The sequence below is a fragment of the Entelurus aequoreus genome, linkage group LG12 (genome assembly GCF_033978785.1).
Source record: "Entelurus aequoreus isolate RoL-2023_Sb linkage group LG12, RoL_Eaeq_v1.1, whole genome shotgun sequence".
Lineage (NCBI taxonomy): Eukaryota > Metazoa > Chordata > Actinopteri > Syngnathiformes > Syngnathidae > Entelurus > Entelurus aequoreus.
The window spans coordinates 20,493,903-20,506,648 of NC_084742.1; the positions used below are offsets into that span (position 1 = coordinate 20,493,903).

General features: G+C 39.9%; 1 protein-coding gene across 3 annotated transcripts in view; it reads right to left on the minus strand.

Annotated features, from left to right (window-relative positions):
- focad (focadhesin) overlaps positions 1 to 12,746 on the minus strand; it is a 43,337-nt gene that overhangs the window by 23,032 nt on the left and 7,559 nt on the right. Inside the window, exons 1-2 of one of the 3 annotated variants that reach the window (XM_062065129.1) lie at positions 9,544 to 9,587; positions 2,042 to 2,143 (exon numbers count right to left, since the gene is read on the minus strand). The exons of 1 other annotated variant lie outside the window; for it this stretch is intronic. Coding sequence is in view for 1 of the 2 variants with exons in the window: in XM_062065128.1 (XP_061921112.1) it covers positions 9,544 to 9,575 (32 nt within the window). In the remaining variant the exon portion in view is untranslated. Of the gene's footprint in view, positions 1 to 2,041; positions 2,144 to 9,543; positions 9,591 to 12,746 lie in introns of those variants that run through there. One more of the 3 variants, XM_062065128.1, reaches the window with a different exon arrangement.

Consider the following 12,746-nt stretch of genomic DNA (forward strand, 5'->3'; position numbering starts at 1 on the left):
TTAGTGCATAGGTTAATCCCCCCCAACCGCCCCAAAACACACACACTTTACCCCAAAGGTCCACTTAACTAATCTTTAGTCCCATCAATTCAAAGACGGAAGGAAGTCCAAGACCGACTGGCTTACTTCCCTCCCTCTTGGACTCTCTCTGCCCAACTGGAACATGCAGCAATCTGAGCGACCATCTCTCGCCCTCCTCAGCTTCCTTCATTTGCCCCCAAGTCATCATCCATCAGCCTCTCACACCATTCCCAACCTTTCAACAGCCTCAGGAAATCACGAGGGAGATAGTCCCGCTTTTCACTCGACTCATTTTATATTATCTATATATATATAAGTTCAGAGCTGACATGCTTCTTTTTAAACTTGCTTCAAGAGGCTGCAGGTCAAATCCTTTTAGTGATAAAGATTTCACTGCAGAGTACCTATGCAGGCGGATGGATTATGGGTATTTGGGGGAAAGCCCTATCAGGACCAACTAATTCATGCCAAGGGGCTCAAGCGGCGCCGGGTCTCTGTTGCAGATTACACAGGACACTAGCAGATGCTCAACAATGGGCACCCTCCATTAATGCAATGACCCAGCAGTGCCAGTGCCAGGCCCAAACCCACAATCCCCCCCACCCTTTAAAACACATTCATCTTCCCACCGGGGAGGTTTAGGGCGGCCAGACAGATGCAGACAGCAGTTAGACAAACTGAAGAGGACAAAGAAAAAGGAGTAACCTGCAGGAGAGAAAGAATGCGTGGGGTGAAGAAAGTACAGCGTTGAAAATAAGAGGACGACGGGAAACGTGAACGACAAAGCAGCTCAACCTTTTTATGAGGCGCTGTAACTGATTAAGGAGGCCCCGGGATCTTGGCAGAAATTCAGAGTGTGGGAAGAGGACGTGGGGGTGCAGATTAGACCCCAATGTGGACCCTGTTGACTGTGCAATCAAAAAAGACATCAGCGACTGAATAGTACTGGCTATGAAAACAAGATGTTGAGGTTGCTTTCAGGTAAATGTCCGGATGTGCCAAAAATAAACTATAACCTTTACAGATGAACATAATTTGATCTTTTTTCAACCTTTGAATGCACATCATGTCCAACTGCTATGTGACCAATACATGTCCTGCTTCAATTATAATTGCACTGTAAGCAATTGCTTTTAATTTACGACCAATTTCTGGTAGTAATATATCCTATTAATGTAATAGGGTCTTGTACTGGAGTTTGCAATGCATTGTGGGCTGTTAAACTTGAAGCAACAGCGCGCAGGCAACAGTATGGTAAAAATAAAGAATTATAGTAAACTACAGATCTAGACTACTGTAGATCTGACCAATCTATATCTATGAACATTAATTGATGAAGCATGCTTAGATGAGAGGAGAAGACAAACGTTTATTGAAGTGTGAAAAAACAATTGCGTGATTTACAGCCTTTGTTAATTTTTTATGCATTATTTAGCATAGGTTTCTCTTTAGCCTACATAACTTAAATTTTGATTGCAGTAAATGTTAACATTTTACATATTTCTAAAGTTCTAAGTCACAATATTAGTTCTGCCTGTCAACAATAAACAGTGGCATTTTAAAGTAACCCCCAGAATGTTGCTGTAAATTTACATAACCACTGAAATATAATAAATGTTATTTTTTTATGCCGCGAAGTTGGTCAACAGCAGGGAAACGACAAAATTACATTATACTGCAAATAATTTACTGTAAATAGAAAAAAACACAAAAATGTACTGTATTTTACAAGACAGTAATTAACTGTAAATACACAATATGATACCGTAAAATAACTGTAAAGTGCTGGCATCTCTACTGCCAGGACTTTACTATTATTACTATTACAGCAATAAGCCGTAAATTAATTTAACAGTACTGTGCAATACTGTAAAAATAACAGTAATGTACAGGATTCTCCTCTGCCAGCAATTTACTGTTAATTTGCAGAGAAATGGTTTACAGTGTGGTCCTCTTCATCAAGCTGTTCACATTTTGACATCATGAGGCCAAGTAACGCGTGATAATTAATTAACAGCACCTTGAAATTCTGAGGCGTCAAACAGGATGTTCTCGGAGGGAAGTGGCCGCTGAGCTTAGTGTGTCAAAGAGTGCCATCAGCAGGTTGCAACAGTGAAATAGTCTGGAAGAGTAACAGAAAGGAATACTGTATGTCCAAAAAGGTCACCTGTTGTGAATTTTGCTGTTCAGCTCCTAAAAAGTAGCAAAACTTTCAACAGTTGGACATGTGCATTCAAATGTTTAGGGTCAAGATAAGTTCACCGGTAAAAACAAACAGGCGGTCCTTGTTGTGCAACGTTTTGTGGTTACCCCACACTTCCAAAAATGATTATTAATGCAGAAAAAGACAACTAGTTTTGTGCGCGCAGTAGAAGAATACATAATCGTATGTTGCTACACTGAGGAAGGACAAAATAATTTTTGCTGTTTTGGATTAGCTTTTTTTTCTTCCTTATCTCTTCTGATGGCAGTGCGTCAATGAAAAGGAAAGTGAATCGTAAAGCAAGATGGCGGCGCTTCACGGCGGCAGCTTCCTGCAGGCGCTCTTGGAAGTGTAGACCGATTTGGCAAAAATACCCGTCAATTCAGTCAATTTCATGGCTGGCTCACAGCGTGTTCACTCCGTAATCACTTACGACCGACTTACGATTCTGGATGTGGAGAGATCGGGCCATTTTGGGCTGAAAGATGCGTGTACGGTGGACCTACTCGCTAGCTTGGGAATTCTTCGCGAGCTACATCCAGCAGTGGCCTTTGAAGCAGCGGGGTCCACTACCAGCGGAGACCGTCAACGAAAGAGACGTAAGCGGTGTGCTCGGAAGCAGAAGCGGGGATGTCGGGCGGGGCTAACAACAAAGCTAAAGGCGTTGTTGTTAGCGGGGCTAACGCTAAAGGCTAATCCTCAAAGAAGCGCTAATAAGGAGTCTGTTAAGATAGAACTAGCCAGTGCCAGGCTGGATAATCCCTGCACACATAGCAATTCTCTTAGAATAATATACAACTCACATAATGTTTTTTCTGCGTCAGAGGTGGACATGCATTTTACTGAGATGGCAAACAATCTAAAAATTCCTGTCATATCAATTCCTAGATATGGTCGAAATTATTTAAAGTGCACTACGCATAATAAATGTAACATTATTAATATTGCTACTACGGATACTTTCAACAAAAAATCCTCAAAACAGCCCACTACCTATAATATGGGCTTTTTAAACATAAGATCATTGTCTTCCAAAACGTTATTAGTTAATGAAGTCATTAGAGACAACAATCTAGATGTCGTTGGTCTAGCCGAGACCTGGCTCAAACCAGATGAATTTTTTGCGCTGGGTGAGGCGTCTCCTCCTGGCTATACGGGAACGCATATTGCCCGTCCCATTAAAAGGGGTGGGGGTGTCGCACTAATATACAACAAAAACTTTAGCCTTACCTCGGACCTAAATAATAAATATAACTCGTTTGAGGTGCTTACTATGAGGTTTGTCACACCGCTGCCTCTGCACCTGGCTGTCATCTACCGCCCCCCAGGGCCCTTTTCGGACTTTATCAATGAATTTTCAGAGTTCGTTGCTGATCTAGTGACGCACGCCGACAATATAATCATAATGGGAGACTTTAACATCCATATGAATACCCCATCGGACCCTCCATGCGTGGCGCTCCAGACTATAATTGATAGCTGTGGTCTTACACAAATAATAAATGAACCCACGCATCGCAACGGTAATACGATAGATCTAGTGCTTGTCAGGGGTGTCACTACCTCCAAAGTTACGATACTCCCGTACACTAAAGTAATGTTCGATCATTACCTTATAAAATTCGAAGTTCTGACTCATTGTCAACAAACTAATAATAATAATAATAACTACTATAGCAGCCGCAACATTAATGCTGCCACAACGACGACTCTTACTGAACTACTGCCTTTGGTAATGGCACCATTCCCAAATTATGTGGGCTCTATTGATAACCTCACTAACAACTTTAACGACGCCCTGCGCGACACCATTGATAGTGTAGCACCGCTAAAGCTAAAAAGGGCCCCTAAAAGGCGTACCCCATGGTTTACAGAAGAAACTAAAGCCCAGAAATGATCATGTAGAAAGCTGGAACGCAAATGGCGTGCGACTAAACTTGAGGTTTTCCATCAAGCATGGAGTGATAGTTTAATCACTTATAAACGCATGCTTACCTCAGCTAAAGCTAAATATTACTCAAATCTCATCCACCTCAACAAAAATGATCCTACATTTTTGTTTAGTACAGTAGCATCGCTAACCCAACAAGGGACTCCACCCAGTAGCTCCACCCACTCAGCAGATGACTTTATGAATTTCTTTAATAAGAAAATTGAAGTCATTAGAAAAGAGATTAAAGACAATGCATCTCAGCTACAACTGGGTTCTATTAACACAGATACGACTGTATATACGACGGACACTGCCCTCCAAAATAGTTTCTCTCTCTTTGATTAAATAACATTGGAGGAATTGTTAAAATGTGTAAATGGGACAAAACAAACAACATGTTTACTTGACCCAATTCCTGTGAAACTTATCAAGGATCTTTTTGTATTATTAGGTCCATCAGTGTTAAATATTATAAACTTATCACTTTCCTCTGGCACTGTTCCCCTAGCATTCAAAAAAGCGGTTATTCATCCTCTACTCAAAAGACCTAACCTCGATCCTGACCTCATGGTAAACTACCGTAAACTACCACCTTCCGTTTATCTCGAAAATCCTTGAAAAAATTGTCGCACAGCAGCTAAATGAACACTTAGCATCTAACAATCTCTGTGAACCTTTTCAATCCGGTTTCAGGGCAAATCACTCTACGGAGACAGCCCTCGCAAAAATGACTAATGATCTATTGCTAACGATGGATTCTGATGCGTCATCTATGTTGCTGCTTCTTGATCTTAGCACCGCTTTCGATACTGTTGAGTATAATATTTTATTAGAGCGTATCAAAACGCGTATTGGGATGTCAGACTTAGCCTTGTCTTGGTTTAACTCTTATCTTACTGACAGGATGCAGTGTGTCTCCCATAACAATGTGACCTCGGACTATGTTAAGGTAACGTGCGGAGTTCCCCAGGGTTCGGTTCTTGGCCCTGCACTCTTTAGTATTTACATGCTGCCGCTGGGTGACATCATACGCAAATACGGTGTTAGCTTTCACTGTTATGCTGATGACACCCAACTCTACATGCCCCTAAAGCTGACCAACACGCCGGATTGTAGTCAGCTGGAGGCGTGTCTTAATGAAATTAAACAATGGATGTCCGCTAACTTTTTGCAACTCAACGCTAAGAAAACGGAAATGCTGATTATCGGTCCTGCTTAACACCGACATCTATTTAATAATACCACCTTAACATTTGACAACCAAACAATTAAACAAGGCGACTCGGTAAAGAATCTGGGTATTATCTTCGACCCAACTCTCTCGTTTGAGTCACACATTAAGAGTGTTACTAAAACGGCCTTCTTTCTATTATTAGTTTGTAAACCTCTAATAAGAAATTCTAGTTGGCAAAAAGGAACTAAAATAAATAGAAAAATATATAATTTTTATTTACTAAAGAAATCTTTGAAGACTGCCTCATACAACACACATGGAAAATGGGAGGACTTTTTTGACTGCCCGTTGCCATGGGATGCCATATTCAAACTAATCTATAAAACCACTATCGATGTGCAAAATCGTTATTTTCAAATTAAAATTATGTATAACTTCTTACCCACAGGGAAAATGTTAAAATTATGGAATATGACAGAGTCAGATGATTGCCGATTTTGTTGTCAGGAGCCTGAATCCACCCTGCATTTGTTTTGGTATTGTCATATTGTGTCCTTGTTTTGGGTTGAAGTTGAAAAAATGTGTTTAAGGATTGGTTTGTTTATGAAGCTTAATGTGGTTTCTGTTATTTTAGGAGAGTTCATTGACAATCATGATTTAGTCAATTTAATTATAGGACTCGGTAAAAATTTTATTTTTAAGGCCAAAAACAGATATTCACTTAGTATTACTTTCTTTAAAACATTTATTCAGTATTTTCTAACTTTAGAAAGTTACATGGTTGAAAACGATAATGATGCCAAAAAACATTTAAAAAAAGATGAGAAGTCCTCAAAGGCTTATTTTGAAAGTATAATTATGTTTATAGATTATATGATATCTGTTGTTGTGTTTCCTAAATTGAGTGACCTGGACATAATCTGGACTGTACATAAATGCTTATTTTGAAAATGTAATTTTGTTTATAAATTATATGCAATCTGTTGTGTTCCCTAATTTTTTTCTGTGTACATGAATGAAGGTGTGTGTTGCTGAGTCCGACCTGGACATTATCTGGACTTGGCCTGGTTTAAAAAACCCTTTAAACAAATCTAATTTCATTGACAACCTGGTCTGTTGAAGATAAGGCCCTTTTTAAAAAAATAAAATAAAATAAGATAAATAAATAAAAAACATTTTCTTGGATAAAAAAGAAAGTAAAACAATATAAAAATAATTACATAAAAAATAGTAATTAATGAAAATTTTAGTGGACCAGCAGCCTATACAATCATGTGTGCTTCAGGGACTGTGTCCCTTGCAGATGTGTTGTCTATGTTGTGGGAACCAGAATACTGGTAGCAGAAAGAAATAACCCCTTTTGTGTGAGTGGGTGTGGATGAGTGTGCATGGGGGAGGTTGTTTGGGTTGATGCACTGATTGAAAGTGTATCTTGTGTTTTTTCTATGTAGATTTAATTTAAAAAAAAAAAAATAATAATAATATTTTTTTAATTGTTTTTTTTTTTTTTTTTTTTTTTTTTTTAGAACAGGCCCGCGGGCGACTCATCTGGTCCTCACGGGCGACCTGGTGCCCGCGGGCACCGCGTTGGTGACCCCTGTTGTAGATCATAAATCATGCCTTTCACCTTGATAGTAGAAGGATGAGATGAGGTGATGGACGCCTGCACATGATTTTTTTTTTTTTATGTATCTGAAGTTGCGCTTCGTCAAACACAGCACTTGGCAGATTAAGAAGTGGACTCCGTGGCATGGAGAACCAAGACAAACGGCACTTCTATAGTCTGTTGCAGCCTTCATCCGCCCTCACAGTTGCCTGTTCAGCCGTTGAGGTCTTGTTTTCTGTTAGGGTTGTCTCCCTTGTGTAGCTCCTTCTCCCAAACTTTTCATCATGACTAGTTTACTCCTGGTAGGTGGGGTTCTTGGGTCCTGGTGGGAGTCATGCTTAAAGTTTGGTGTACTGGAACTTGCTAGATGGCCGTTGGCACTCTTGTGATCATCCGCCCTTTGACAGATATTGTTTTTGTTCTGCTGGGTGTCTAGCCACCCTCCCCATCAAGTACACTTGACGGGGGAGCCAGTTTAGTCGCCGACGACTCGACTATGGAACAGGTAGCACCAGTTTACATGTTACCAGTAGCACTCTCTTGAGCGACCTGACACAAATTCTGAAGACCAACAAAGAAATCAATGCACGGTGGCGAGAGCACTTTGAAGAACTGCTGAACCAACAAACTGTCTATAACAGGGATGTCCTCAATGCCATACCCCAACAGACCATCAAAATGGACCTAGGAGACTTACCAACCCTGGAAGAAATGAAGAAATCCATCTCACGAATGAAAGCTGGCAAAGCGGCAGGCCCAGACGGAATACCGATTGAAATATTTAAGCATGGTGGAAACAAACTACAAGAACATCTATATCAAATTATACTAAAAATTTGGAGCGAGGAATAAATACCACCAGAGCTAAAGAATGCCAACATTGTGAAGATATACAAAGGTTTTTTTTTTGATTGATTGATTGAGACTTTTATTAGTAGGTTGCACAGTGAAGTACATATTCCGTACAATTGACCACTAAATGGTAACACCCGAATAAGTTTTTCAACTTGTTTAAGTCGGGGTCCACTTAAATTGATTCATGATACAGATATATACTATCATATGTACTATCATCATAATACAGTCATCACACAAGATAATCACATTGAATTATTTACATTAATTACAATCAGGGGTGTGGAGGGGGGGGGGGTAGGATATGGACAGCAAGTAGTGGACATAGAGAGAGAGAGAGAGAGAGAGAGAGAGAGAGAGAGAGAGAGAGAGAGAGAGAGAGAGAGAGAGAGAGAGAGAGAGATCAGAAGGCATAAGAAAAAGTATCTGCATTTGATTGTTTACATTTGATTATTAGCATTTGATTATTAGCAATCCGGGGAGGGTGTTAGTTAAGGGTTGTAGCTGCCTGGAGGTGAACTTTTATTGCGGTTTTGAAGGAGGATAGAGATGCCCTTTCTTTTATACCTGTTGGGAGCGCATTCCACATTGATGTGGCATAGAAAGAGAATGAGTTAAGACCTTTGTTAGTTCGGAATCTGGGTTTAACGTGGTTAGTGGAGCTCCCCCTGGTGTTGTGGTTATGGCGGTCATTTACGTTAAGGAAGTAGTTTGACATGTACTTCGGTATCAGGGAGGTGTAGTGGATTTTATAGACTAGGCTCAGTGCAAGTTGTTTAACCCTGTCCTCCACCTTGAGCCAGCCCACTTTGGAGAAGTGGGTAGGAGTGAGGTGGGATCTGGGGTGGAGGTCTAGAAGTAACCTGACTAGCTTGTTCTGAGATGTTTGGAGTTTAGATTTGAGGGTTTTGGAGGTACTAGGGTACCAGGAGGTGCATGCGTAAAGGGAAAGGAAAGGGTGATAGAGCAGAATGTGGCAATTACAGAGGCATATCACTACTCAGTACTGTCGGTAAGGTCCTTTCAGGAATCCTCAACACAAGACTTCAGACCATTGCTGAGGACATACTCCCAGAATCTCAATCCGGCTTTAGACCAAACAGAGGAACAATTGAGATGATATTCTCAGTGAGACAACTCCAAGAAAAATGCATTGAACAAAATAGGCCCCTCTATATGGCGTTTATTGACCTCACAAAGGCATTTGACAATGTCTCCAGGGAACTACTTTGGGAAGTACTGGATGTCCTCCAAAATTCATCAGTATAGTCCGATTGATGCATGACATTATGACAGCTACAGTACTTGGGAATGGCCATGATTCTGCTCCTTTTGAAGTAAAAACTGGAGTAAAACAGGGATGTTTGAAAGCTCCGACACTGTTTTCCGTCTTTATCTCTGTTGTGATCCACATTGCATATTCATGACTACCAGCTGAGCTATTTCAAATTGCATTTCGGCTAGATGGAAAACTGTTCAACCTGAGGAAGCTGCAAGCCATAACAAAAGTTTCAAGGTCCACAGTGGTAGAATTTCAATATGCCGATGATAATGCAATATCAGCCCAGAGTGCAGAAGATTTGCAAGTAATACTGGATGCATTTAACTATGCATACACACAACTTGGACTTGAAATAAATGCAAAGAAAACACAAGTACTCTACCAACCATCGCCTAAGGACATCATCCTGCAACCACCAGCAATAAAGATAGAAGAAGTGGCTCTTGAAAATGTAGAAAGCTTCACATACCTTGGTAGTATAATATCTTCAAATGCTAACATTGATGCAGAAGTCAATCACAGAATCAGGCAAGCTGCTGCAGCCTTTGGAAAGCTTAAGACTCGATTGTTCCAAAATCATGACATCAGGCTAGATACAAAAATCAACGTGTTCAGAGCAATTGTTATAATAACTTTGCTATATGGTTCAGAGGCATGGACAGCATATCAAAGACACATCACAGCACTTGAAAGGTTTCAACAGCGATGTCTACGCCAGATGATGAATATTAAGTGGCAAGATATGAGAACAAACATCAGTGTACTTGAACAGGCCATGCTTCCCAGTGTAGAGAGTACAATTGTTAAATACCAACTACGATGGACAGGGCATGTCGTACGGATGAATGACGACAGACTGCCAAAACAGATGTTGTACTGTCAGCTAAATGAAGGGAAAAGAAATGTTGGTGGGCAGAGAAAACGCTACAAGGATTGCTTAAAGAAGACTTTGAAACAATGTGAAATAGATACTACATACTGGGAAGACCTAGCAAAAGACAGAATAACATGGAGAACTGCAGTCAGTGAAGGAGTGACAAAGTATGAGGAGAAAAGAACATCTATGATACTTGAAAAAAGGAGGAGGAGACTGGAAAGAAGAGTCATGCCAAAATGTATATTACCACCTGGTCTGATCTGTCCCATATGCGGCAGAAACTTCAAAGCTCGTATTGGCTTGTACAGTCACTACAGAGCACATCATTCTTAGGGACGATGGACCCCTATCTTCTAACAGAAGAGGAGCCAGCAAGCAAAGCAAGCAGAAGGATGAGAACGAAATCTGACAAGTTGGTACACCTTGACAGCCAATTTAGACCCGGAAATGGACAAGAAAAGACGCTTGGTGCCACCCCCCCTTTTCTTTGCAAGGATTATGATTCATTTTTCATCTAAACGGGAATATGACAACATTCTATCAGTTGGCATCCTAGTGACAGCAGACACTTTACAGTAAGTGATGTTTTATTATGTTTGTTGGCTGTCATGAAGTCTGCAGTGAGTAACCATCAGTGACGTTGTCAAAGAAAAAAGCAAACGTTGTGATGTGTTTTTGAAATGAATGGGTCATGTATACTTAAAATAAGCAACATATGTAAATATTACATCTTACTATAAATGTGCCTATTACTACATATATACTCACAGCATGTATATAAAATATGTTTGGATGTTTTTAAGAACTTTATGTCTTACATAATAATTGTGAAGGATAGGCAACATTTAAAAAAAAGCGCAGTTACCCTTTAAAATGCAAAACAAAACTCAAGACTTGCTGCATGCTTTGTCCCAGCAGCTCAAAAACATCAAGTGATTAGATTTGGGGGTGATCCAGATTATTTGTAATAGGCCTGGGCAATATGGCCTAAAAATTAAATCCCTAATCTTTTCACCAAAAATTCGATTTACGATTTTTACCTACTTTTTTCTCTATTTTTTAAAGAAACCATTAAATACAAATGACAGAGAAAATTCTAAACAATTTTTTATTTTTATTTATTTAATCAAAAACTAGTAGTTTGAAATTACACTGCATACACTGCATCTTCCTCTTAGCAAAATTCTAATTCGTATAATGTTGTTTTTTAGACCAGATATAAATTGTACTTTTTATGGAATCATTTTCAGAGAATTACGTTATGAGCTTCCCTTGGGAAGCAATACTTCTGCTAGAATAGAATAATTTTAACAAACATGTAGCATTGCATATTTTGCATGCAAATAAACAATCCCCAACATTGAGATCAACAAAGTCTTCCTCCCACTTCCAAAGACATGCACCTGGGGATAAGTTGATTGGCAACACTAAATTGGCCTTAGTGTGTGAATGTGAGTGTGAATGTTGTCTGTCTATCTGTGTTGGCCCTGCGATGAGGTGGCGACTTGTCCAGGGTGTACCCCGCCTTCCGCCCGATTGTAGCTGAGATAGGCTCCAGCGACCCCAAAAGGGAATAAGCGGTAGAAAATGGATGGATGGATGGAAAGTGCAAATTGCAAACATCTTTCTTTAAATAAATATTTCTGTAAATAGGAATGTAGTAGGGCTGGGCGATATATCGAATATACTCAATATATCGTGGGTTTGTCTATGTGCGATGTAGAAAATTACTATTTCGTGATTATTCGAGTATACGTTCTCACGCAGTTGCTTTTAGCTGCAGGCATTACACTGCAGGCTTTTCTCACTCTTTCGTGTCTCTCCTTCGCACAGAGAGATAAAACAAGCGCACCTTGTTACATACTGTCACACTTGCAACGTCATACGCCCTCGCAGAGCAGAAAGGTAGCGGCATGTGTAACTTTAACTGTGGCAGGTGGTGCAAGCGGAGCGGTGCGAGTGGTAATACGAGAGAGAGAATGTGCCAATCTGGTAACAAATGGAGGAAGAATTAATTCCCAAGAAAAACAGCACGGGGTCCATTGTCTGGCGGTGGTTTGGCTTGCACTTTCTGTTTTGAAATTACATCAATGTTTGTGCCACTGCTTAATAACTGTTTAATAAATACAGTTTTTGTAAATTGACTTAGTTGTGATTTCCCTCTCTGCATGAAAGTTTAAAATTAGCATATATTAATGCAGTATGAACAAGAATGTTTTAATGTAGACACATAGAATCATCATACTGGTGTGATTATATGCATCAAGTATTAATTCAAGGCTAGGCCAAAATATCGAGATATATTGCATATCGTGTATCGTGACATGGCCTAAAAATATCGAGATATTAATAAAAGGCCATATCGCCCAGACCTAGAATGTAATATTATACAATATATCCAAATAAATAATGAAGTAAAACATTGAGAGGACTATAGTGTTTCAGTAAGTGGATAAAGTAAACGCAGCCTTTTTCATTCACGTATCTTGGCGGTGTGCAGAGCAACTACTTTAGAGATCGCTCTACGCGTTGTGTTTCTTTCTCATCATACATGGAATCAGCATACATACCTGGTGTAAATGATTCCACCATAGTAAAGTGATTTTTAGCTCGTAGTTTTTTTGTTGTTGTGTATTGTTCGCCTCGTTAAAAGTTGTATTTCCCGCACTCGGCTGGAGGCGTAGGTTTCAGATGCTGGAACAAGTTTGTTGTGCTGCTGCCTTTTTGAAACAAACTTTGCACCGTGCACTCACTTGTTCTAAGCCTGTTGCCGCAAAACCAAAGTATTGACAACC